Source organism: Malaclemys terrapin, chromosome 2 (assembly GCF_027887155.1).
Source record: "Malaclemys terrapin pileata isolate rMalTer1 chromosome 2, rMalTer1.hap1, whole genome shotgun sequence".
Taxonomy (NCBI): domain Eukaryota; kingdom Metazoa; phylum Chordata; order Testudines; family Emydidae; genus Malaclemys; species Malaclemys terrapin.
The window spans coordinates 187,668,321-187,693,610 of record NC_071506.1 but is presented as its reverse complement, the minus strand read 5'-3'; the positions used below and the strand labels follow the sequence as shown (position 1 = coordinate 187,693,610).

Sequence of the window (25,290 nt, the reverse complement as noted above, 5' to 3'; positions counted from 1 at the left end):
AATCATGTGTATGAACAAACTTTGTGATTGCTACAAACAGTTAAAATATTTGTGTACATATTTTCTGTTCACACTTGCGATTAATCGGCATAGAGCTGGTAAAAAAAAATGTATTTTTGTTTCTGACAAAAATCTTAAAGTAAACCAAAAACCAAAGAAGTTCTTACAAAAATTTTCATTTTCTCAAAAAGCCATTTTTATCCAAAAAAAAAAAGTTTTGATATAGTTTTCAAACAGCTCATGTGTTTTATATGACTAATCATATGTGTGAATTGCAAATATTCACGAGTACTTTAACAGTATGTGCAATCACAAAGTTTGCTTGTACAAAAGATTCAACAAACTGTTACGAATAATGAACAAATTAAAATGTCAAGAACCTGAAAAAAAGGTTAATCTTACCAGATAAATTATTCATTGTGAATTGTTTGCCCACTTCTGACAATTACCTGTTTTTCTTGGAAAGAAAATAAGGATAATCTTACTGTATGATTGTTTCTTTAGTTGAATTATTTAGGGAATACTAGAATGTCAGCCATTAATAATTTTCTAAGCTAGAATCTCTGTCCTAACTGCAGTTTTGCAGTCTGTAGGCCAGAATTTCAATTTTTTTTTTACATACCTAATGCTGAAAACCTGGCCCTGTTTATTCCGTGTTCACAAAATTGCTTATTGATATACTGTCTCTTTCTTGTGATTTTAGTGCCCCCTTCAGGTGATATGAATGTATTGGTAAAGGAACCGTGGTAGCTCAATTTATTTTTAGCTGTATCACCAGATAGTGAAACTTTGTGTGATAATTTTTACCTAGTTAGTTACCTTACCAAAGCAGATCCTTTCTTGTCTATTAACTAATTGCATAGAATGTTTCAGCTGATCTCTCTAACATAGAACTTGAGAATTTGTCAGTACTTGTACACATTTTTTACTTGCTAAAGGGAATTTACTCCCTCTCTGCCTTAGCTTTTTGTAGGTCTGGCTATTATGCAACTATGTAATGCAAAGCTATAAGTCTACCCAGGTATCATGTTGACATTAGAAAACATGACATCAGAGAACTGTTTACTTTTATCAGAGGAAAAAAAGTCCTAATTTACAATATTGCAATTTTGAATTTTCAAAATGATACCAAAATGCCAGTAAATGCTATAACTACCAAACTACTGTGGTCCACATGACAGTTAGTTTTCTTGTTGCTATTCCTACTGAGTTCCTGTCTCGTGCTTTTTCTCAATAATCTACTTTGTTCTTGTATAAACAGTATGCTGTCAGCTATCCTGAACTAACCAATAGAAACAGAGGGTACACAGCGCAATGCTTGGATAATATTCAGGCGTTGAACTATATGGATAATATTCAGTCCCTGAATGTAAATATCATCCCCTATGAATATGGGTCTATTCCTCCTACTGCAGACCTCACACCATTTTTTCTTCTTTGTCAGCCTCTGTCTGGGCAGCGAAAGGGCCCACCCAGATCTTCTCATCTCAGCTACATGGAGGGAGGGCAGCAGGAGTCTTTGCTATCCTCTTCAGGAGGCCCGAGGAGTGGAGCTAGAGTCATAGCAGTCATGTCCATCCCTCTGAAGGATAATGGGGTCCATAAGGGAAACAGTGACTGCCTCACTCCCCTCACCTCAGACACCTGAGGAGGGGAGTACTGGAGTTCTCTCTGCTGATGAAAATCCAAGGAAGTCTTTCCTCACCTCACTTTGAGACCTGGGATATCTTCATTCCTTAGCGCCTAGTAGGAAGTCTGCAGTTGCCATTGAGGCAAGGAGATCTTCTCTCTCCTCCCTGCTGACTTCCATGGAGATGAAGATGAGCGCTGTCTTAAGAGTTATGGGGAGGAAGGATCTCCAGAGCCTAGCAGCAGCAGAATTTTTAGTCTTCTTCCCTAACAGGGCATAATGAGAGGGGAGCACCTGTGGAATTCTTTACTCCCCTTTCCCCTGAAACTTGGGGAAGGTTCTGTTCCCCACACTATCTGGTGGGGAGGAGAGGAGAGTGCCTGAGCTGAAACACTACCTTCTGCTTGGGCCCAACACAGGCAGAACTCAGAGTGCATGACCAGCATGCTCCAAGCTCTGCTATCTATCTTAGGGTTTTATACTGCTGTCATTACCCTAGTATCTGAGTCCTTCCATGTAAAATCCACAGCAATAGCAAAGTCTCTAGTGGACTTCATGGGGTCTCTGGCACCTGTCCTTTTTTGGGTCAAAGCTTTACGTAGAATATGGTTTGGGTGTTTTTGTGGAGAGGGATAGAGTTGTAGAATTGGTAGGGCTTTGGAATAGTAGGGGCGGGGTTTATATTATGAGTGTCACTTATATTGGAAACTCTTCCTCAGAGGAATGCTTAGCAGTATTTCCTAAAAATGGTCAGGCTCTGGATTCACCTTATCTCTATCTGGATCCCTGGGACACGGAATGCTTTGTACCCCCTCTCGTGTGCTTCTCTCCAGGATTTTGTGATCTGCATTGTGCCAGATGTTGTGGGGGTTCATAGACTGAAAATCAGTCTTTGATGTAGCTGTGGCTTAATCCATTAATTAGTTTGAAAATTAGGACCAAAGCTTTAAGCTGGCATTAGAAGCTGATGGAGACATTGGCGAGTCTTGACCACAAGCCTGATGTGCCCACTAGGGTGACCAGACGTCCCGATTTTATCGGGACTATCCCAATATTTACTTGTTTGTCCCATATCCTGACCAATGTTCGGTCGGGACGCAAATTGTCCCGATATTTTGCACTCTGGCACACAGGCGGAGGGGGCTCGCGTCCCCCTGCCCCCAACTCAGCCCCGGCCCCTCCCTGACTCTGCCCCCTCCCTGCCCCATTGGATCCCTCCCCAAATCCCCGCCCTGGCCCCGCCTCTTCCCCAAGCACACTGCATTCCTCCCCCTCCCCATTCCTTCCCAGGCTTGCGCGAATCAGATGTATGGCGGCGCAAGCGCTGGGAGGGAGGGGGAGAAGCAGGATGCGGCAGCCCACTCAGGGGCGGTGGAGGTGAGTGCGGGGCGGGGCAGGGAGCTGCTGGTGGGTGCTCAGCCCCCACCATTTTTTCCTGTGCTCTGGTGGCTCTTTTTTTCCTCCGCCGCCGGCTCTTGTTTTTTGTTTTTTTGCTCCGCCGGTGCCCCTTCCTCCCCCCCCTTCCCAATATTTCATGTCTCTCATCTGGTCACCCTAGTGCCCAGTGTGGCTAAGGCATGGAAATGGCAAGTTGCTGCATTCTGTACCAGCTAGAACCGGTGCATTGTCTTCATATTCAGTGAGTTACAGCAGTCCAGCCTGCAGGTGACAAATGTATGGATCACTGTGGCCAGTTTCTCATTGGGGAGAGAGGGATGAAATTTCATAGCAAACTGGAAGTGAAAGAAGGCAGTTTTGGAAACTGATCCTCCTTTTTCATCCAAGTTTAGTGAATAGTCAAACAAGACCCTGAGGCTTTGCACCACTTTGACTAATGGGGACCACCTGACTTTGGTGAAAGGTGGAGATACCATCTTGGCCAGTGTTGGCTCTTGGAAGTGTCTCCCCTTTGTACCCAGCATTACTTTGGTCTTGCCTGGTGTCCGCTTAAGCAGCTGCTCTTCATCCAAGAACTAATTTCTTGCAGGCATTTTGACATTTTAGTAGTGGTGGTTGAGTGTCCTCCTCTTGGCAGTTAAACCCACTACATATCACTATCTCTCCCAGTGGTAGATATGTAGCTATTGAAGATCAGCAGGAATAGTATGGGTCCCTGCAAGGCCCCGCAGATGGGGACATTTGGAGAGGAGAACACCACCCTAAGTTCTGTTGGAGAGGAGTGGTTGGAGCCATTGTAGTGCTGGGCTATATACTCCTGTTGTGTCATGTAGGTGTGGTAATACCTTGTGGTCCCTACCTTTTTTAGTGCCACTAGAGCGGTCTCTGCTGTGCCCTGGTCTGAACCCTGATTGTGAGGCCTCCAGGATGTTGGCTGATATCACATGTTGATGAAGTTTGATGGTTAGTACTTGCTCAATTATTTTGCCCAGGAGTCGAACCTTGGCCTAAAACTGGGCAAATCAGAGTTAGAGGAATGCTAATCATGCATTCCTGCCCAAGGCCAGCTCCAGGCATCAGCCTACCAACCACGTGCTTGGGGCGGCACCTGGAGAGGGGCGGCGTTCTGGCCGGTCGGGGAGAGCAGAGCCACGGCCAGGCTCTCCGCCCTCCTCCCGGCGCTCCGGCCGGTCGGGGAGAGCGGAGCCCCGGCCGGGCTCTCCGCCCCCCTCCCGGCGCTCCGGCCGGTCGGGGAGAGCGGAGCCCCGGCCGGGCTCTCCGCCCCCCCTCCCGGTGCTCCGGCTGGTCGGGGAGAGCGGGGCCCCGGCCGGGCTCTCCACCCCCCTCCCGGCACTCCGGCCGGTCGGGGAGAGCGGGGCCACGGCTGGGCTCGCCGCCCTCCCCTGCCGTGCTCCCCGCCGGGGGGCCGGGGGCGGCGGGACACTTTTTTGCCTAGGGCGGCAAAAAAGCCAGAGCCGGCCCTGCTCCTGCCTCAGATGGCCAAACAAATAGTGATTGAATAGCATTACTATCCATGCAGTGCTTCAAATTTTCTACTCCACTTACCCAGCCCTACTGTTAGACTACTCTGATTTGACCATATGTCTCCACACATCTGTTACATGATTGGAAGAATTTGGTATACTATTATTTTAACTTCTGTACTGCCCCATAATGTTAATCTGGAGGGTATTTTGCTTTATACACAGTCATATGATAACACCCAGGGTTCACTGTTTGTGGTGACTACATGACTATGCATATTCACCATTTAAAGGTATCTTGATCCTAATAAATGCTAACAAGAAAGAAAGCCAAAACTGGAAGTGCTCCCAGAAGAGAACATTACATCTGTCTTACATCATGGTGTGCACATCACCACAGAACGTTTACCTGATGGTTACATGGGATATTCCTCACACCTAACTTTATAAATTTTTGTATTCTGGTTTATTGATGTTTATTTCTTGTTTATGATTCACACTTCCATTTTGGTAAAGACACAGCTAACTAACAAGTATCCTTTTAAAATGACAAGTTTCAGAGTAACAGCCGTGTTAGTCTGTATCCGCAAAAAGAAGAACAGGAGTACTTGTGGCACCTTAGAGACTAACAAATTTATTAGAGCATTTATTATGCTCTAATAAATTTGTTAGTCTCTAAGGTGCCACAAGTACTCCTGTTATCCTTTTAAAGATTTTTAAGGCCAGAGAGTACCATTATGATCATCTAGTCCGACCTCCTGCATAATATTACCATACTGACCTTCAAGAGTTTCTCTAGATTTCATAGGTTCCTGTTTTTGAAAATGGTGGCCTTAAAAAATTGTGCCCCAAAATCCTTACAAGGCACCTAAATAAGTGCTCTAATTTTCAGAAATGCTGAGCTCTCAGCAGCAACCATTCAATGGGATCTGCAAGTACTGTACTCCACACCTCTAAAATCAGACCATTACTAACTAATCCTCATAACACTCCCAGGAGTTAAAGATGAAGGAATAGAAGCATTTGGTAAGGCCCACAAATAAAGTAAGAATTCAGGAATGCAGGACTCCCATTACTGTTCTCAGAATCCTAGCTTCATGCGTTGAGTATAATAAAAGCCAGGATGTACACAACTCAGTTTCAGTTTGCAGTTTAAGAAAAGCTTCTTGTTTTTACTGTAAAATACTCAGACTCCACCAATAAGGCTGCAGATTGTCATCATTCACATATTTAAACACTTGTAGATAATGATAAAGAAACACAGAGTTTGCATCTCTAAAATAGGAGGAGGTGAGGCTGTTTTGAGAAAGCAGACAGCGTGTGAACGCTAAGCATTAAAAAGTGTCAAGAAAATACTTCACAGATGGAAAACAGAGACTTTGGTTGGACTGCAAATTGTATTCAGAGTCACTGGAGGGCTCGGCTTCAGTAAGGGATCCAGAATAAATTATAATAAATTCTTGTAGTCCAAATTAGAGCAGAAGCTGAATGGGTATTTCCAAAGGGAGTGATAATTCCCGAAGAGGTCAACTTGACAAAATTAGTTTTTTTTTCAGCTTTTCTTTTTCTGCATCTCTTTAAAGAATGACAAGAAGTTCAAAGAACATTCTGAAGAAAATGGCTGCTAAGCAAAGCCATCTATAATTGATCAATGACTGTTGTGTAGAGATTATCAAAAATAAAATGCAGGGAGTTTCCATTGAAAATTTAAACTTTTCATCAAAAACAACAAAACCTGCTTTCTCCTCATCAAAACTTTTCTTCTAATCATAAGATTGTATGTATATGGGAGATAGCATGCTGATTTTTCTCCCAGGCAAATGTGTACCAGGCAACCCTCCACGTTAGTCAGTATGTGCATAGTCTTTGTGAGAAGAGCAAACAGATTTTGCAATGTTAGTAGTGTGACAAGGTCTACATATAAAAAAGACATTGGGAAATTTTAGGCTGGATTCTCAGATGTTGTAAATCCACCATTGACTTCAGTTGAGATATATTGATTTATAATACCTGAGAATTTGGCCCTCCATCTTTTTGCTGACCTTGCAAATAGGTAAACAAGAATTATTGTTGTGCTTGATGACAAATGGAGTGTGTGTTACAGCTTGGTGAGGGGGTTGAAGTTAAAAGAATAAATTCTACTTGCTGTGATTTCCGTAGGCTGAATTTTACCCTCCTGATCAGCAATTGTCTGATTCACTAGGAGCGTTTGGATGAAAGATCTGATAGGCACTTGTGGCACCTTAGAGACTAACAAATTTATTAGAGCATAAGCTTTCGTGGACTACAGTCCACGAATATGCATATGAATATGCATCCGAAGAAGTGGGCTGTAGTCCACGAAAGCTTATGCTCTAATAAATTTGTTAGTCTCTAAGGTGCCACAAGTACTCCTGTTCTTTTTGCTGATAGGCACTGTGTCTTGAAAAAAGACTAGGGATATAAAATTTGGGGGGAATGTGTTTGCTCAGAGCGGAGGCTAACATTTTCAAACCAGGGTGCCTAAAGGCAGATTTCTAAGTCCATGTTTAGGAAGCTAAATAAAAGTGGTCTGATTTTCAAAAGTGCTGAAAATCCGCAGGTCCCTCTGTCTTCTGCAGATCAAATCATTTATATTTGGATGCCTGAATATGGATCCAGGAATCTAACTTTAGGCACCCAGGGTTAGATTAGCTTGCAAAATCCAAGCTCTTTTTGTGCGCATGCTCCTTAGCCTGTACAAATGTTTTAAAACGTCCTTTTGAGCATTATCACCCGCTACAGCAAATGATAGACTCTGTTGCCTGAATGTGTAGGAATCTTCAGCCCCATTTGGAGAAATTCTGTCATTTGCAAGTGATAAAGTCTCTGTAGAAGCACAAAGAATTCCTGTATAATGTAGAAATCATACAAGAATGCAAATATTTCTTAGGCCTGGTCCACACTAAGCCCCCAGTTCGAACTAAGATACACAACTTCAGCTACGTGAATAACGTAGCTGAAGTCGAAGTATCTTAGTTCGAACTTAAAGGTACTTACTGCAGGTCCACACGTGGCAGGCAGGCTCCCCAGTCGACTCCGCCTACTCCTCTCGCAGAGCAGGATTACTGGCGTCGACGGCGAGGACTTCCGGGATTGATTTATCGCGTTTAGACAAGACGCGATAAATCGATCCCAGAAGATCGATTGCTTGCCGCCGAACCAGCCGGTAAGTATAGACGTACCCTTAGGAAACTGTCATATGCATACTTGAAATTTTAAAAAGGCATTGAAGGATTTGTGGGCCAAATCCTGAAGTATTGGCTCAATCCTTGCTCATACAAACTCTCATTGGACTACATTGCCTTCATTGGAGTTACACCTATATCTAAGGTCCTGATCAAAAGCCCATTGAAGTCAATGGGGGACTTTTGTGGACTTCGGATCAAGACCTAAGAGCAGAAATTGGCCCACAGACTTTAGTGGGAGTTTACCCTAATAAGGAGTTCAGGATTTTGCTCTGTATGTTAAAAGCAGACAGATCTTGCAACTGTAATAGAGAGTGATATTTATTATTTTGCCGTGCAATTTGATTTTTAAAGCCTGGAGCCGGACGAAGCAATTTGATAATCTGAATTAATGTTATGCTCATTATAAAACAGTAATTTTAAAGAGCTTTTCCCGCTCTCACCCTTAGGCAGAAGAAGAGAGAGATGATATGGAGAGAGTAAAGCTGGATAATAAAAGAATTCTCTTCAATCTCTTGCCAGCACATGTTGCACAGCACTTTCTTATGTCTAACCCTAGGAACATGGTAAGGCTATGGGGGGAAAAATAAGCACGTAATGATATGCATGATTTTTGTGTGACATCCAGGTCAGGGAAATTATATATTTTCTTAAAAGCTTGAAACATTTACATTTCATACACATTAAATTGAATAGTTCTGGTAAAAGCCATTGTCAGATGTCAGTTCAGGGTTAGTTTCGCTTTCTCGGTAGCATTCACCTTTTCTGAAGGACTTAAGTACAATACCGTTCAGGTGAATGCAGTGTCATTACGCATCAATGCAGTTGAGTGCCTACATGCAAATAACCAATTTCTTGTCCAATCAAGTCAAAAGATCAGAGTTTATTACAGTCTTCCACTGAGATCAGTTTGGTTCTGAATAGAATATAGTGTGACATGGCAGACGCTTCCAGTTGAGCCACTCAAGGTTCTTGAAATGTGCCTCATTTACAAAAACAGAAATTTAAAAGTCAAAAATAAGGAATTCTACACACTCTAGAAGGACGCAGTAACTTTGAGTGTGAAAACTAATCTTAAAGCTTGGGCAAGAGAACAAACTGCTACAGGATAGCGTGGAATCATGATAATTGGGAATACTTGAGATTAGAATAATAATTAATAATAATTAATATCTAGGCACCTATTTTTTAAAGGAAGAGTGTGGGAGTAATTAAATCCTGTTGTAATGCAGGGGATGGAGGGTAAGTCCAAGGCCCTGCCCTTCCCCATCCCAGACAGCTGCACCGCTGGGCTCATACTGCACACATTGACTAAATGGAAAAAGGAGCAGCTCTCCCACAGGCACCAGTGCTCCAGCAATACTTCTGCTGCCTATCCCCCGTCTGGCCCAGCCTCAGGAGAGGCATGATTGAGCTCTTATAATTATTTGTTGTATGAACGCAATGCATGCGTGGACTATATTTATGTCTCACAGTAAAAAGATGGTGGAGCAAATAAATAGATACAACCCTATAGATCTTCCCAGCTCAAAGCCTCAATACTGTGGTTGTGTGTTGAGTGAAGGACTTGGCTCTATAGGTAATATCTTTTAACAGGAGGAAGTTGTCCCTTCCTCCCTTGGCCTGCTCCGTGGTAGCAAAGCCACTCTTTAGTGGCTACAGCGTCTTCAGTGCTGCAGTAGCCCGTACAGCCACTGTTGCTCCTCTTTCACAGGCAAGAATAGCCAGTGAACCTGCACAATCTTTCTTTGCTTTTATCACACACCTTGCTTCAAGCTCCCATCTCTCAAGCATGCAACCTTCTAGGAGTTCTGTAAATCCAAAATTACACTGCTTGTGCTGCATCTCAGCCCTCTACACCTCCCAGGGGAAGGGGTGGAAAATGAGGCAGGACATGTCATAGGAAATAAAACAACGTTCTATGACCTGTTTCATTTATAGGACAGAGCTTGGTAAACATTATGGAATTTCTCTTTAACAGAAGTAAATCTGAGGTCAAGAAATCACAAGGATGATACTGCCTGTTTATGTCAAATTCTAATTTTAAAAACCCATATAATTCAAAAATTGCAGGACCTTTATTACCAGTCATATTCACAAGTGGGAGTGATGTTTGCTTCCATCCCAAATTTCAACGATTTCTACATTGAACTGGATGGCAATAACATGGGAGTGGAGTGTTTACGCCTCTTAAATGAAATTATTGCCGATTTTGATGAGGTAAGGTCTAAACTCTCTGTCATTTGATCTTACTGAGTCCACCAGACTTCTGCCAATTCAAGATTATTTGTGGAAAATTCCTCTTAGTTTGGCTATCTATTAATGTGACTCTGTAAACATCTGATTTCAGTGGGAGTTAGGAATCTAGGTGCTTTTGTAGATCCCATTAGGCACCCATATGCCTCTATACATGCTTAAATATTTCATAAAATCTGGCCCAAAATGCCCTTAAAAACATTTATGTCTGATGCGGCTCCCACAGAAGTCACTGAGAATATTTCCACTGCCTTGAATGGGAACAAGACTGGGCTTATAAAGACTGAAGTGGTTTATCAACTTTAATATGCACATATTATCTGATAGCTATGGTTTGTTGTCTAAAATATTATGTAATGTTTAACAGTTTTATGTTTTAAACAAAGCTTCTGGACAAAGAATGTTATAAGGACATAGAAAAGATCAAGACAATTGGCAGTACATATATGGCAGCTGTAGGACTTGTACCAACTACAGGAACTAAGGTAAGCTGGTCACACAATAAAATGAAAGACTCTGTGTACTCCATGTGCAAATGATGTTAAGTCAGTCTCCAACTGAACAACTAAACACCGTCAGTCATAAAAATATGGCTAGAAATAGAACTGATAACAGTTTGATTTCTTTGCAACAATTGAACCTTCTTTTACATCTGAAAAACAAACAATAACTTCAGACTCTAGAGATACAATGTGAGCATGGTGTGCTGAGCATTACTCACATGGTTAAGACTTGGGGCTTGATTCTGTGCTCCTCTGCACCTTATGGAGTTATCTTCACCAGTGCAAATTAAGTGTGAAAGCTACCCAAGCAGAATGGAAGTGTTTTACACCCACTTTGTACTCGTATCAGCTCCATAAGTGCAACAGAGAAGCAGGAAGTCCTGCAGTGACAGTTCCACCAGAATATAACTTAAGGATTGTTTGTTTGTTAAAGAGTCTGAGGCCAAATGTAGACATTAGTCTACATTTCCAGCCAAAAACCCAGAAACAGGGAGGGTAACTCAGGTATGATAGTTGAACGGCCATTCTCGTTCCTCCAAAACCTATCCATTTCCATCCTTCCCCTCATCCTTTCTCTAGCCCCAACCCCAGAGTTAAACTTTTTTTCCTTTTTAAATTTTAAATGACTTCAGAGCCATCTAGTTCTAAGCACAGTTCTGAGCATCTGCCCATGTGCACAGTTAGCCTGTGTAACCATGTGAACTTATTACAGCTACCCTTGTCCTCACCCCTCCACTTTTTCCTCCTATTATTTATTGTCTTATTTTAAATTACACTGTAAGCTTTTGGGGGCAGGGATCATGGTTTTCCAAGTGTTTGTACAGAAGCTAGCACAATGAGGGATCCTTTGGGCACTAACCTAGTATAAATCAGAATAATCACAGCAAGTCTGGAGTTGGACTTCTATATCAGAGACCGTGGTCAATGCATTTTAGCATGTACCCCCTAATTTGTCCATGCCTGATCTGATGTCCATGTCCATGAATCACAGAGGCACCCTTGAGTGAGCTGAAATAGAATTGCAGAATAACAGTGCACTGGAGGGCAAAAGGGCTAGAACGAGCCATGAACTTTTCAAGGAGACAATTAACCTTGTTAAATAAATAAAAAACAAGGCTACAGCTGAATCAATTATTGGGATCAGTTTGGAATATATCCCACATAATGAATATTCTGTGATTGTAGGATGCCTCTGATGCTTTTTTGCCGTTCCTAATTCTCTTCATTTCTGTGCTACTGTTAAACGAACGTAAATCCAAACCTACAGAGATGTATTTTTAAAATACTTGTGTGTCGTAAAATTGTTGACTCTAATTGAGGTCCTGAGACAGGCAAAAATTGATCACTTGAATTTTGTATCAGTGTGATCTCAGGCAAACAAGCAGAGGCGTATCAGTATGTCTGGTATAAATGCTCTTTGAACTAGAATCCCAAAAACAAGTGTGTTATTGGGTAACTCCAGCAGTGTATGTTCCAAAAGCTAAATATGTTTATCTCATGTATTGTATATTTGCTAGCAGAGGAGTTATTTGAATTAGTCCAGTACTGAAAATATTCACTCAAACGTCTATAGTAGAGATTTGAAGACCGGGGTCTTAGGCAGAACCTGAACTTGAGGAAAAAAATACAAAGCCCAAGATGAGCAAACAAGGACAGAGGCGGAAAATGCCACTCAAAGCACAAACTCTGCTAAATAACAGAACAAATAAAGAAAAAGTAACTAAAGACTAAGAGAAAAGATAAAGAAAGTAAGGTATACCCAGGCACAATGGTTAAAATCATATAGAAATTCTCTTCAAAAATATCCTCATTATTTTTCCATAAAAACAGAGACCGTAAAGGCCAAAATTTTAGACAATGAGCTAGATTTTCAGTTCTGTTCTGCTCCCTTTGTGTTGTTCATGTGGTACAAAGAGAGTAGAAACTCCCTGTATATCACCTTATGGAGATTTCCTGGTATGAAGAAGTCCTCATCGGGCATAGGTGTAGCCAGCCTTTTATGTCCCTCCTCTTCCTCTCATTTTATCCAGTACTAGAGATGTGGAAGGAACACAGCCGGAGCTCTGGCAACCCCCATTTGGCATATGGTCCCTTAAGGATCATTGCCAGCTGATATAAGTTAGTGCAGCCTCTAGGAAGCTCTCACCTACCCGGGGTCCAAGGTGGAACCAAGCACAGAATCAGGCTCCCTGACATTTACCCATCTCCTCTGTGCCAAGTGGATCTCAACTGCAACAGAAAATCTGACCCAGCCTTTAATTTTGCACTTCCAGGTTTGTGCCTAAAATAGATTGTGGTCACATCATTGTGGGTGCAGATAATTCTAAATGAGAGGTGTTAGACATTTGACTATCTGATGCACCCATAAATTGAGTAGCTAGATGTCTAAATCTTTTTTGTTCTTCTTTGAGTAGTGTCCCTATGGGAACTCCATATGTCATGATGTGCATGTGCTCATTCACTCTTAATCAGAGACTTTCATCAGGAGCATCTGTAGATCCGTGCCTGCGCTCTAGACACCCTTGTGCCCTGATACTGTGGGAATATAGGGAGAAGCAGTCTCACTGCCACTCTAGTTCCTTCTCAACCGCCTGCAGCTTCAGATGGAGCATCACGGTATCCGTTAGCCAGCCATGTGCCTTGCTATCCCTCACTTTATTTATCTTTTATCTTAGTCTTTAGTTTTTCTTTATTTGTTCTGTTATTTAGCGGAGTTTGTGCTTTGAGCAGCATTTTCCACCTCTGTCCTTGTTTGCCCATCTTGGGTTTTGTATTTTTTTCCTCAAGTTCAGGTTCTGCCTAAGACTCCAGGCTTCAAACCCTGCCAGCAACAGACATTCAACAGAGAGACTCACATCCACTCCAAATGTAAGATCTGCTTAGGATTTAAAAGCAGATCTAAAAAACGGAGGGAAGTCAGATTTAAATTCCTGCCTATGGAGCACTCTCTGAGATCACAGGGTCCAAATCACCCAGATTTACTAAGAAAGTTGGCTCTTCTACAGCAACCTCTTAGTCAGCAACAGCCTTGAAATGCCCATTTTGACCCATTGGTAAAGGGTCTCTAAACTTTTTACCCCAGATCCTATGTTGTGCCTATCCCTCCACCCCCATCTTTATGAGGATCATCTCTCCCATTTCTTAACTTCCTGGGAGCTCATCACCTCAGACAGATGGTGTCAAGCAGTCTAGAGAGGCTCACAAACATGGGAGCCAAGCTCTGGGCAGACTGTCAAGAAAGAGGGCACAAACTCCAAATAGGCTGTGTGTTCTGTCATTAGATTTCATCAACCAAGTACCAAGTGTGAACTCCACAAGCACTATAAAAGCCTTAGCAGGGAGTCAGACAGTTCCCTTGGGCACTCCAGTCTGTATTGCCACCTGACAAGCTTACCTTTGTGATAAATGGCCCCTTACACCAAAAATCACAACAATATTCAGATTACGCACAATCCCAAAGGATCAGTCACTCACCCCAGGTCAATTGCACCCCTGATCTCACCAAATACAAACCTTGTAGACAATCTTGTAATAAACTAACTAATTAACCAAGAAAATAAATAAGGGTTATTTACAAGGTTAGGGCAGATAAACATACACAAAAGGTGATAGTAGCTGCTATATATGCAAGTTGTATATGTCCTTTAGTGATAACCCAAACTAAAAAAAGAACAGGGGTACTTGTGGCACCTTAGAGACTAACAAATATATTTAAGCATAAGCTTTCGTGGGCTACAACCCACTTCATCAGATGCATAGTTTTTGAGAGCTCATTCTTAATCTTTCCCGGTTTGCTGTATAGGATGTTGATCAGGTGGTTTCGCAGTTTCTTTGAGTGTGTGTGGCACAATCTCTCAGCATAGTTTGTGTGATATGTAGATTGTAATGGATTTTTTACCTTTAGTCCTTTTGGTATGATGTCCATCTGTTTGCATTTGGAAAGGAAGATGATGTTTGTCTGTATCTGTACGAGTTTTTTCATTAAGTTGATGGATTTCCACTCCATACGGCTAAATTCAGCGCCTTGCATAATGACAGGTTTCAGAGTAGCAGCCGTGTTAGTCTGTATCCGCAAAAAGAACAGGAATACTTGTGGCACCCAAGGCCTGGTCTACACTGGGGGGAGAGGGGGGGGATCGAGCTAAGATACGCAACTTCAACTACAAGAATAGAGTAGCTGAAGTCGACGTATCTTAGATCTAATTAAAATTCCCACGCCACGAGGACGCGAAGTAATTATCAACGGCTGCGGCTCCCCCATTGACTTTGTTTCCACCTCTCGCACTGCTGGAGTTCAGCAGTCGACAGGAGAGCGATCGGGGATCGATTTATCGTGTCTACACTACACGCGATAAATCAATCCCTGATAGATCGATTGCTACCTGCCGATCCGGCGGGTAGTGTAGACGTACCCTTAGAGACTAACAAACCCAAACTAAACGGCTTGGTAATCCCTTGCTTATGCTTAGAAATATCGCCCTCTCCAAATCCCAAACAGCATAGTGATGATAATTTCTCCTTAACAGGAATTTTTATTCCTTTCCCCCAGCATTCAAGCTGAGATGGGACAAGGGCTTGTGCACATACCCTCTTCATGGATATAGGGGAAGCAATCAATAAAGTCTTATGTCCACTGATGTTCCACAATAGCTTGTCTGGTGCTTATAGGCCTTCTTTTGTTGAGGAGGAGATGACTCCTCTTGTGGTAAATTAGTATTTCACACTTGGTAATGCTTCTCTCCCGACTGTGGGGTTTTCAGACTTAGCAAACATTTTTATAGTTGCAGAGCAAACACTTAAATATTACCTTGTAACATGGAATACAGATATTATAAGTAAGATTAATACATTTAGCATCCTACAAGCATTTCATTAAGTCTAAACACTAACCACATTCTTATAACTCTAATATCTATTTAACTCTGCCAACACACAGGTGAGCCAGACTGGTTTCCAGCTATGCATTTGTCAGTATTCCATGGCTTACGGACCTTGGCGTGAGCTGGCAGGTGGTCTGTCAGTGTCACAAACAGATCCTCAGAGTGATTTCTACAAGCTTTTCCATCCAGTTCAGCTCCTTACCACCTCCCATGGCTCCTCCCTCCCTCGTCAGGACCCCATCTTACAAAGACCTCTTAAGGCAGGAGCTCTAATCCCTGCTAGCTCTTGGGATGATCGAATCTGTTCCACCAGACTTGGTTGGGAAAAGCTTCTATTCCTGGTACTTCCTCATCCCCCCAAAAAAACACTGTGTAGTAATTCTGGACATGAGGATTTTAAACACTTTTGCCCACTCCCAACCGTTCGGAATGGTAACGCTAGCAACGATAATTCCCTCCCTAGGTCTGGGAGATTGGTCTGTTTCCCTGGACCTTCAAGATACTTATTTTCATGTCGTCATTCATCCGTCAAACAATCCTTGCGTGTTGTGGTAGGCAGGGATCATTGTCAGTATTGTGTCTTATCCTTAGGCCTTTCCATTGCCCAAAGGGTTCTTACCGAAGTTCTGTCAGCCACAGCAGCCTATCTTCACCAGATGGGCATAATCATCTTCCCCTCCCTGGACAATTGGCCCCTGAAAGGTTGTTTACTTATTGAAGCACAGACAGCAATCAGCAAGGCCCTTTCTCTGTTTCACTGTCTGAGCTTCTGCCTCAATGTGGAAAAGCCTACTCTTAACACCCACACGATGTATAGACAGGGGGGTGGAAGTGAGCCGGGGATGGGCAGCGACGTTAAAGCGCTGCCGCGGCAGCACTTTAAGAATGGTCCTCTGCCGCGGCAGCACTTTAAGGACGGTCCTTTGCTGCGGCGGCTCTTTAAGGATTACTTAACGTTGCTGCCCCTTCCCCCCCGTCGGCAGCCCTGCTGGTAGGGTCTGTACCAGCAGGGCCGTCGACAGGGGAGGCAAAAGGGCAGGAACATTAAAGCACTGCCGCAGCAGCGCTTTAAGGTCCGTCCTTTGCCACAGCAGCGCTTTAAGGTCGGTCCTTTGCCGCAGCAGCGCTTTAAGGTCGGTCCTTTGCCGTGGCAGCGGGGGTGCAGCAATGTTAAAGCGCTGCCGCAGCAAAGGGCCCTGCCGCGCTTTAAGGTCCCTGCGCCATTCCCCCCACCCCCGCAGCCTCCGACCGGGCCTGGGGAGGGCGGGGAAGCGGCAAAGAGAGCAGTTGCCTTGGGGCCGGCAATTTAAAAGGGCCCGGGGCTCCAGACGCTGCTGCCACTAGCGCAGCAGTGGCGTCCGGAGCCCCGGGCCCTTTAAATCAACACGGGAGCCCTGGGCGGCATGGGCCAGGCGGTCTAAAAGAGCTGGTTGGGGGATGCTGACCCCCAGCCCCGCCCCTTCCACCTGAGGCCCCACCCCTTCCGGGGGCCGTAGTCCCCACCCCACCCCCCCCGGCCCATACTGGTAAGTGGCCTAACTTACTTTCACCCCGTGTATAGATTTCATCAGGTCCACACTAGATTCTGTCTGCCAGAGCGTACTTCCCCAAGGACAGATTCGCCACAATGTCCAACCTTGTTTCAACAATTCAACAATGTTCACATCACTGCAAAGGCCTGCCTATAATGCTTGGGCCATATGGCAGCCTCTTCATTCTTGACTCCTTTAGCAAGACTTCAATCTCAGTGTCTTCAAGCACGATTGAAAACCATCTACATCCCCAACAATCTCAGTCTATCCAAGCAGGCGTCTGTTGCTCAGAAAGTCCTCGCTTCATTAAATTGGTGGAAGGACCCACAAAATGGGTGTGTGGGAGTTCCCTTCCTACAGCTTCCTCCCAGAAGGATTATCATCACAGATGCTCCCTGATAGGTTGGGGCACACAGTTCCAGAAACTGACAGCACAGGGCAAATGGACCCCTCAGGAGATGAGCCTCCATGTCAACATACTAAAGCTCAGAGCAGTTTGTTACATTCGCCAATAGTTACCACCACACATCAAGGGCCACCCAATCAGAATAATGCTAAACAACAGAGCAGCAATACAATGCATCTCTCTGGGGATCACTCTGGACTTCCCCCAGCTAGACATGTCACATCCTCACCATGATGAACCCACCCAGTAAGCTGCCTGCTCACCTATCACGATTCATCCCATGCCAGCTACCAAAGGCTTCCTGTGCAAACCTTCCTGCCACCCCACCAAAACCATCCCCTGCACTGGCCCCTCCACCTCTCTCCCACCCTCTACAGTTGTTCCAAGCTTTTCACTTTGAAAATCTGTTCTACCTCTTCATATTTAATCTTGACATAATTCAGACTAAATCTCTACGAAGGAACTAGACCTTGAAGGGTCTGACCAGCCTTCACCTCCTACTGAAAGCAAGGGAGATAAGGCTTCTCCATTCCTCACAGGATTGAATCCAATCCTGCACTACTCAGGTCAACAGGAATGTTGTCAACAGGAGCAGCATGAAGCCCTCAGAACTCACTTACCTAGCAAAAGCCCCAGTTATCAGTTACCACAGGAAGCAATGCTTACAGCTCTGAACGATAGCTGTTGCCCAGCAACAGAAACACTTTTTTCCACATCAATTTTGCTTTCCTGGCGTTTAATCATCTGTTTCTCCTCTCAAAAACACCTGAGGAAGGCAGGAATCCAGAGCATTTGAGTTTCGGACAGAAAAGATGATGGTCAAAAGTAAGGACAGCTCTGTCTTGAAATTTAAGCTGATAGTAAGTCCTTGGTAAGTCATGTGCCAGAGCTGCAATGCTAATCCATAATAAATAGACAAAGAATGTCAATTACTGGAATATAAAAGGAGGAGCTTCATATAACGGCTTTGGCCACATCTGACTTGTTGTTGTGATCCCTTTTTCCCATTGAGTGTCTGTGTCTCCTGATTTGTCCTCATAACTCCCAGAAGTCAAAAAGATAAACGAAAACAATTCAGCACTGGAGAAAATAATGCAAACATCCGAAACACAATTGAAAGTTCCATTTCACGTTTAGCAAAATAGTTTAGATGCAGTTGAGAATGAAGGGGTATGGCAGTGTTTCATCTGGCTCATACTACTGTGTAAATCTAATATAAAATGTTATTTTGTATCTAGGCTAAAAAATCAGTTGATTCCCACTTGAGTACACTGGCAGATTTTGCAATAGAGATGTTTGACGTTCTTGATGAAATCAACTATCAGTCTTATAACGACTTTGTCCTCCGAGTTGGTAAGTCATGTATCTAGAGTTAGCCTATAAAACGTAGCATTGCTGTTGGCTGCCTTCCCCATTTTATCTTAAGAGGTTCAGTAGTAGAGAATTGCCCATATATTTTAATGAAAATTGCTCATATTCATGCTCGTGAGTGAAACTTGGAGCCAGAAGAGTCTAGATCAATGGCCATTTTATCATTAGCATGTTTGCACAACTGCCATTAATTTAAGGGGAGTTACACATGCAGAAGGTGGGAATGAAAGCATCAAGATTAAGGGTGCTAGGCTTTATGTCCAGGACCAATTCCAGTTTGGTTAATTACGTGATGCTTAGCTAAAATTGATTTAGAGTTTCAATTGCATACAGTTAGCTTTCATTCCCTGTCATACTCTGTTCTCTAATATTGCTGTGCCTTGTTAAACTGCTGCAGAATTCCACTCCAGAGCTAGCTGTACTTCACTGGTGTGTGTACATGTTTTGTGTGCATATATAGTTTGTAAAATGCTTTGGAATCTTTGAGACCTTTCTTATGTTATCAAAAGGTTTCTTGCTTTTAGCTCATTTCCTCTCCTAGTTGCTGCAGCTTCTGCTTCCTCCAACAAATCAACCCATCCCCCACTTCCTTCTTTAGCCCTTGCATGCCACACACACATTTCTCTCCTCCACATGAAGAATTGGACTGTGATCCTCACCCCTGGAAGCCAGGTCCCTTCTGCAGCCTTCATTGCTTCAGTGCCATCCCTCCTTCCAGCCCTTCCCCAACAGTAACTCCATGGCTGTTCTCATCTCAGTGAAATCCTCTAATTTGACATGCTTCCCCCAGCCTCACCCCTTTTGTTTCCTCGCTCATTGGTTGAATTGTGCACTCAAACTGGCGTGGATCAGTTGTGCACTTAAAGTGGAGCAGATACACTAGCAACCAAGTGGTGAAAGTGGTCATAGACCACGACATCAATAGTGAGGAGAGGCGAGTCATGCTACAGTCCTGAACTCCCCCACCGCCCAGCAACTGGAAGCTTTCCTCCATCACTGGTACAATGCCTTCCTCCAAAGTGTCCTTAGAAGACCACAGTGTGGCTGGCCATGCACAAGTGTACAAGGGACAGACAGAGCACCACGATCCCTCTCCCCACTTAACTTGTGCAACTTGTCATGGGGAAGCCACAATTCTCATCCTTGCACAGGGCCTGAGACCATTAGAACCAACAGCTGTGCAAGAAACCACAAAAGGCGGTAGGGTCATGCCACTCCCCACTTCCACACTAGCTGGTGAAATCAGCATAGGGCCTGGGAGCTAATACTGTGCCTCCAAAAAGGAAATGTATGTGCCAGTTCTGAGCGCTTCTCCCCTGATAGCACTCCCAGGGGAGCCTTTGTGCCTCTGCATGCAGAATATATCCCTAGTCTAGTGCTGGTATCAGAATTTCTCATGTGACCTGCTTCCCCCTGCCCCAACTCCTGATGTTTCCCAGCCTAATGGCGGTGCCTGGTCGGTGCACTCCCGCTTAGGAGGCTGTCTCTTAAAAACCACAGTAGAGCCCAAAAGAAGTAATCAAGAGTCAATAACCTCTTGCCATGACATGTGCTACTAAACAGCTGATACATTTTATGCCAGAGGTGATTCTTCCTCTCCTCCTCCTCCTCCTCCCAGGAAGATTGAAATTGAGAATTTCCCTCATGAGATTAGAAAAGTTTTTTTAATTTGAGTTAAAATAATGTTACATTTCAGGTGAGCTCTGTGTGCCTGTATAGTTCAATTTCTAACACTCTTCGGGATCCTGTGTGTTGAAAAGATGTAATGTAAGATGATGCTATTGTGTACTATGACAGGTAAAAACACTGAAGTCATTTATGGCGAAACAGTTGGAAAGAGTGACTGTTTCTCTTAGATCTATATCACAGCACTTGAAGCAGCAACAACAAAATAAAAGCCATTGTTCTGATTTTAGGTATTAATGTTGGGCCTGTAGTGGCAGGAGTTATTGGGGCCAGAAGACCACAATACGATATCTGGGGCAACACTGTAAACGTTGCCAGCAGAATGGACAGTACTGGAGTGCAGGGTAAAATTCAGGTGAGTACATTCCAATCACTCTATATCAGTTTGAAGTTCCTGTTTATTAACAATCCTATGATTACATTTTCAAGGCTGCTTAGAAAGCTCAGCCTCAATCTCTTCATGTTTCTTATGAAGGTGGCAACATCCCCAAGGTGATTCAGGTGCCTGCTATTTAGTTATTCTTCTGTTATCTGCTTCACTGCTTTGAAGTGGTGAAATCAAAGGATCAACAAACCACAAAGAGAGGTTTCCCCTTCAAATTCCTGCTGTGCTGTACTGCACTCCATTGGATTATAGGCCTGAATCTGCAGTCTTTACGCAGGCTAGTCACCCCCAAACTTCCACTTCACTCAGGGGAATTTTGCCTGAATAAGGACTACAGGATAAGGACCTATATCAGATTGTGTTTAGTCACATCTTGTATAGCTTGTGGAATCTTTCTGGATGAAAGGCGCCGCACGCTTGTAAAATATTATTAATCTTCGAGATTGTCCTGAAACAAAGCTGCAGCTCCCAGCACAGACTGAACTTTGGGGACGCCTGTATCTGAACTTCACATTTGGCCAAAATCTCTGTTGCTGTAAACTAGCTTCAATGACGCTGTGCTAGCTTGCACCACCGGAGAATTAGACCCTGTGTTTCTAATGAGAGAATCAAAACCCCAGCTCTGAACGCCCCGGAACTTTGGAGATCTGAAATTTGCTCCTTAGGGCCCATCTCATTATTCATTATTATAATTATTACCACCAAAGCACGTACCAGGGGAAACCAAAACCAATAGTTACTCATTCATTCCATGGAGCATCTTTCATCACAGTTAAAGTAAGTGCCATAGAGAAGTATAATTCTGTTTTCTTACTCTAGGATTAACCCTAGCTAATTGATAGGAATGGTAAAATATAATACCGGCTCTTCTTACCCACAGGTGACAGAAGAAGTTCAGCGGATATTAAAGAGGTGCACTTACGAGTTTGAGTGCCGAGGTAAAGTCAGTGTAAAGGGAAAAGGCGAAATGTTGACCTATTTTCTTGAAGGAAAGGCCAATGGAAATAATTCACAACCACGGTCTTTAAACTTAGAGCGGAAAATGTACTCCTACGGGAGAACAAACATTCAAACCAAACTGGGCACCAGTTGTCCGTCAGTGTCCTCAGTCGCCAGCTTTACTGTAAAAGCTGGGCTTGGAGCACTTCAAGCATCAACAACCCACACAAATCAAACATTACATTACCTTCCTTCTGTGCCAGCTGTGAAAGAAGCATAGAGCAGAGAAAATTTGGTTACGGCATTTGCAGTGAACCCAGAGAGCAGAGGTTGCCTGAATTTTCACCAGGAGGTCAAGGATCATAGGCCATGGCATCAACCAAGGATCACTACAACCCAACCAAAGAGAACTTGGGAACTGCATAAACGAACTCTTGGAATGGAACAAATAAGGGCTAGCAATTCTGTTAGGAAAAGTCCAAACCCAATTTTTTGGAAATAGGGAATATTTTCTTGGCATTTTTAAAGGATAAATGCTATAATTGAAAAAAGTGTACACGTGACACTGTATTTGTGTGTGTATATGTATATATTAAATCTATATATGCACATATACAAACACTCCTATATAGAGATAGATAATAGAGATTTATATATGTATAAAATATGTATTTATTTACACATCCACCTGCAATGGCATAAGGGAGAGATTTCTCTTACCACCATATCCAGTATTGTTGGGTCTGAGGTTAGTAAAACTGCTATTAGGAAAGGAGGGTGAGATGATTGAAAATTATCTGGGGCTATAGCAAGCATTATGGAAACCTTGCTCCACTGCTTGAAATAAGGAAAAAAGAATTCGTCAGCGACTGGTAAATGAAGGCTGAATTAAAGCCAACTGCTAAATTGAGGTATCTTTTAAGTTTTATTTGCATGTTCAGTAGCTTTGAATGCTTTCCAGTTACAATTACAGCACAATGCTATGAGCTAGACAAGAGACAGAGCTTAGGAATTTGACCAGATACTAATAAATGTTCTTTCCATTGACAAAGAAGGTTGCTAAAATACTGTCTTTCTGTAGGACATTTTGGCCTTGCATAAGACAGAGGTGCCATCCTGCAAGCACAGCAATATGCTTATGCAATATAGAAACAAATTTCCTGTTTTATGCGCATTGCCAATTGTATTGAAGGTAGAGAACAGTGGGACATTCTCTTTATGCAGTAGCAGATTTTCACTGAAAGCACAGATTTTCTTGCTCAGTGAGGATTTAGGCCTGTTTGAACCGTTCAAAGGGCTGACCAGTATCAGTTACAAATGTGCTGTTAGTATTGTTATATTTGTACATTTGCCAACATTTTTTTAAAAAAATTGATGCCACCGTTTTATTATATATCCTAATTCAACACCAGGCTTGTTCTTCTTAGTTACACAATTACAGAAAGTATATACCTATTTTTGAAGATAGGACTCTGAAAGGCAAGCACATCAAACTTTCTCCAAATGACGATCACGTTGGTAAACTTCCCCTGAGTTTGAGGGCTGCTCTTAATTTGCATAAAAGGGAACATATTTCAGACGCTCTTATGATCTCTAATAAACAGATGCAATCCACAAAGATTACCTGTCCCAGCATACAGTGTTTCATCTTGAGTCAAGATGATGTGGAATGCACTTATGTATTAAAGATGAGGACAGTGGGTCATCTTGCAGAGAGGCCTAGGCCACAGGTAGTCCAGGGATTGCTGCCACGCAACACTCCAAGGTACAGCCAGCACACACAAGTGAAATACACGTTGCCACTGGGAGAGGCTAGAAGCTAGTTTTGTTTAAAAAATATTTTTAAATGTGCAGAATGTACAACAGAACAAAACTGTTGTATTTGCTGTACAAGTTTCCTACTATCTAATGCACACGTTAGTTGCACAGTTCCCATCTCAGTGCAGAAGTTTGTTATTGACTTCAGTAGGAACAGGATCGGGTTTTAAATTCTGACTGTGACTCTGATACTAGAGGCTCTCTTTTTTTTTTTGGAATAGGCTTTTGTTATGGATAAGTCTGTCTATCATCTTATACCACACCCATTACTGTGGTATCCAAGTTCTATAGGCCACTTCTTTTATAAACTGCCCATCCATATGCCAGTGTGCTTGCAATGATCTTTGCATTCACCCAAGAGTTCTGAAGCAACTCAAATATGAAATTGCAGAGCTTCTAACTTGTATGTAACCTATCACTGAAATCACTCTGTACCAGATGACTGGAAGATAGCTAATCTAATGCCAATTTTTAAAGAGGACTTCAGAGTAGATTCTGGCAATTACAGGCCAGTGAGCCTAACTTCAGTACCAGGCAAATTGGTAGAAACTGTAGTAAAGAACAAAAACACATAGAAAAACACAATTTGTTTGGGGAAGAGTCAACATGGCTTTTGTAAAGGGAAATCATGCCTCACCAATCTATTAGAATTTATTGGGAGAGTCAACAAGTATGTGATAAGAGTGATCCAGTCAATATCATGTACTTGGATTGTCAGGAAGCCTTTGACAAGGTCCCTCACCATAGGCTCTTAAGGAAACTAAGTAACCACGGGATAAGAGGGAAGGTCCTCTTGTGGATCAGTAACTGGTTGCAAGATAGGAAACAAAGAGTAGGAATAAATAGTGAGTTTTCACAATGGAGCGAAGTGAACAGTGGGGTCCCCCAGCCATCTGTACTGGGACCTGTGCTGTTCAACATATTTATTAATAATCTGGAAAAGGGGGTGAATAATGAAGTTTCACGGTTTGCAGATGACACAAAATTATTCAAGATAGTTAAGTCCAAAGCAGACTGAGGAATTGCAAAGAGATCTCCAAAGCTGGGTGACTGGGCAACAAAATGGCAGATTAAATTTAGTGTTGCTAAATGCAACATAATGCACCTTGAAAAAATAATCCCAGCTGTACATATATAATGATGGGTTCTAAATTAGCTGTTCCCACCCAAGAAAGATCTCGGAATTACTTTGGATAGTTCTCTGAAAACTCCTGCTCAATGTGCAGCAGCAATCAAAAAGACTAATTATATCCTAGCAACTAGGATATAATTATAAAAAAAAATAACACAGAAAATATCATAATGCCACTATATAAAACCATAGTATGCCCACACCTTGAATACTTTGTCCACTTCTAGTTGCCCCATCTCCAAAAGGATATAGTGGAACTGGAAAAGATTTCAGAGAAGGGCAACAAAGATTAACGGCTTCCATATGAGAAAAACGAAAAAGATTGGGGCTGTTCATCTTAGAAGAGAAACGACTAAGTGGGGATATGATAGAAGTCTATAAAATCATGAATGGTGTGGAAAAAAACAAAAACCAGGGGTCACCTGATAACATTAGTAGGCAGCAGGTTTAATGCAAAGAAAAGGAAGTAGTTTTTCACACATTGCACAACTAATCTGTGGAACACATTGTCATGGGATGTTGTAATGTCAAAAAGCATAACTGGGTTAAAAAAATAACTGGGTAACTTCAGGGAGGATAGGTCTGTCGATGGCTATTAACCGGGATGGTCAGGGACGCCAACCCTAAATCTCTGACTGCCAGAAGCTAGCAGTGGAAGATGGGT

At 42.9% G+C, this 25,290-nt stretch overlaps 1 protein-coding gene across 1 annotated transcript in view; it reads left to right on the top strand.

Annotated features, from left to right (window-relative positions):
- ADCY1 (adenylate cyclase 1) overlaps positions 1–22,956 on the top strand; it is a 222,668-nt gene extending 199,712 nt beyond the window's left edge. The window contains exons 15-20 of the mRNA XM_054020915.1: positions 8,168–8,284; positions 9,792–9,938; positions 10,361–10,459; positions 18,534–18,648; positions 20,583–20,707; positions 21,618–22,956. Of these exons, the coding sequence (XP_053876890.1) occupies positions 8,168–8,284; positions 9,792–9,938; positions 10,361–10,459; positions 18,534–18,648; positions 20,583–20,707; positions 21,618–21,956 (942 nt within the window). The 3' untranslated portion in view covers positions 21,957–22,956. The remainder of the gene's footprint in view (positions 1–8,167; positions 8,285–9,791; positions 9,939–10,360; positions 10,460–18,533; positions 18,649–20,582; positions 20,708–21,617) is intronic.
- Positions 22,957–25,290: the final 2,334 nt, after the last annotated feature.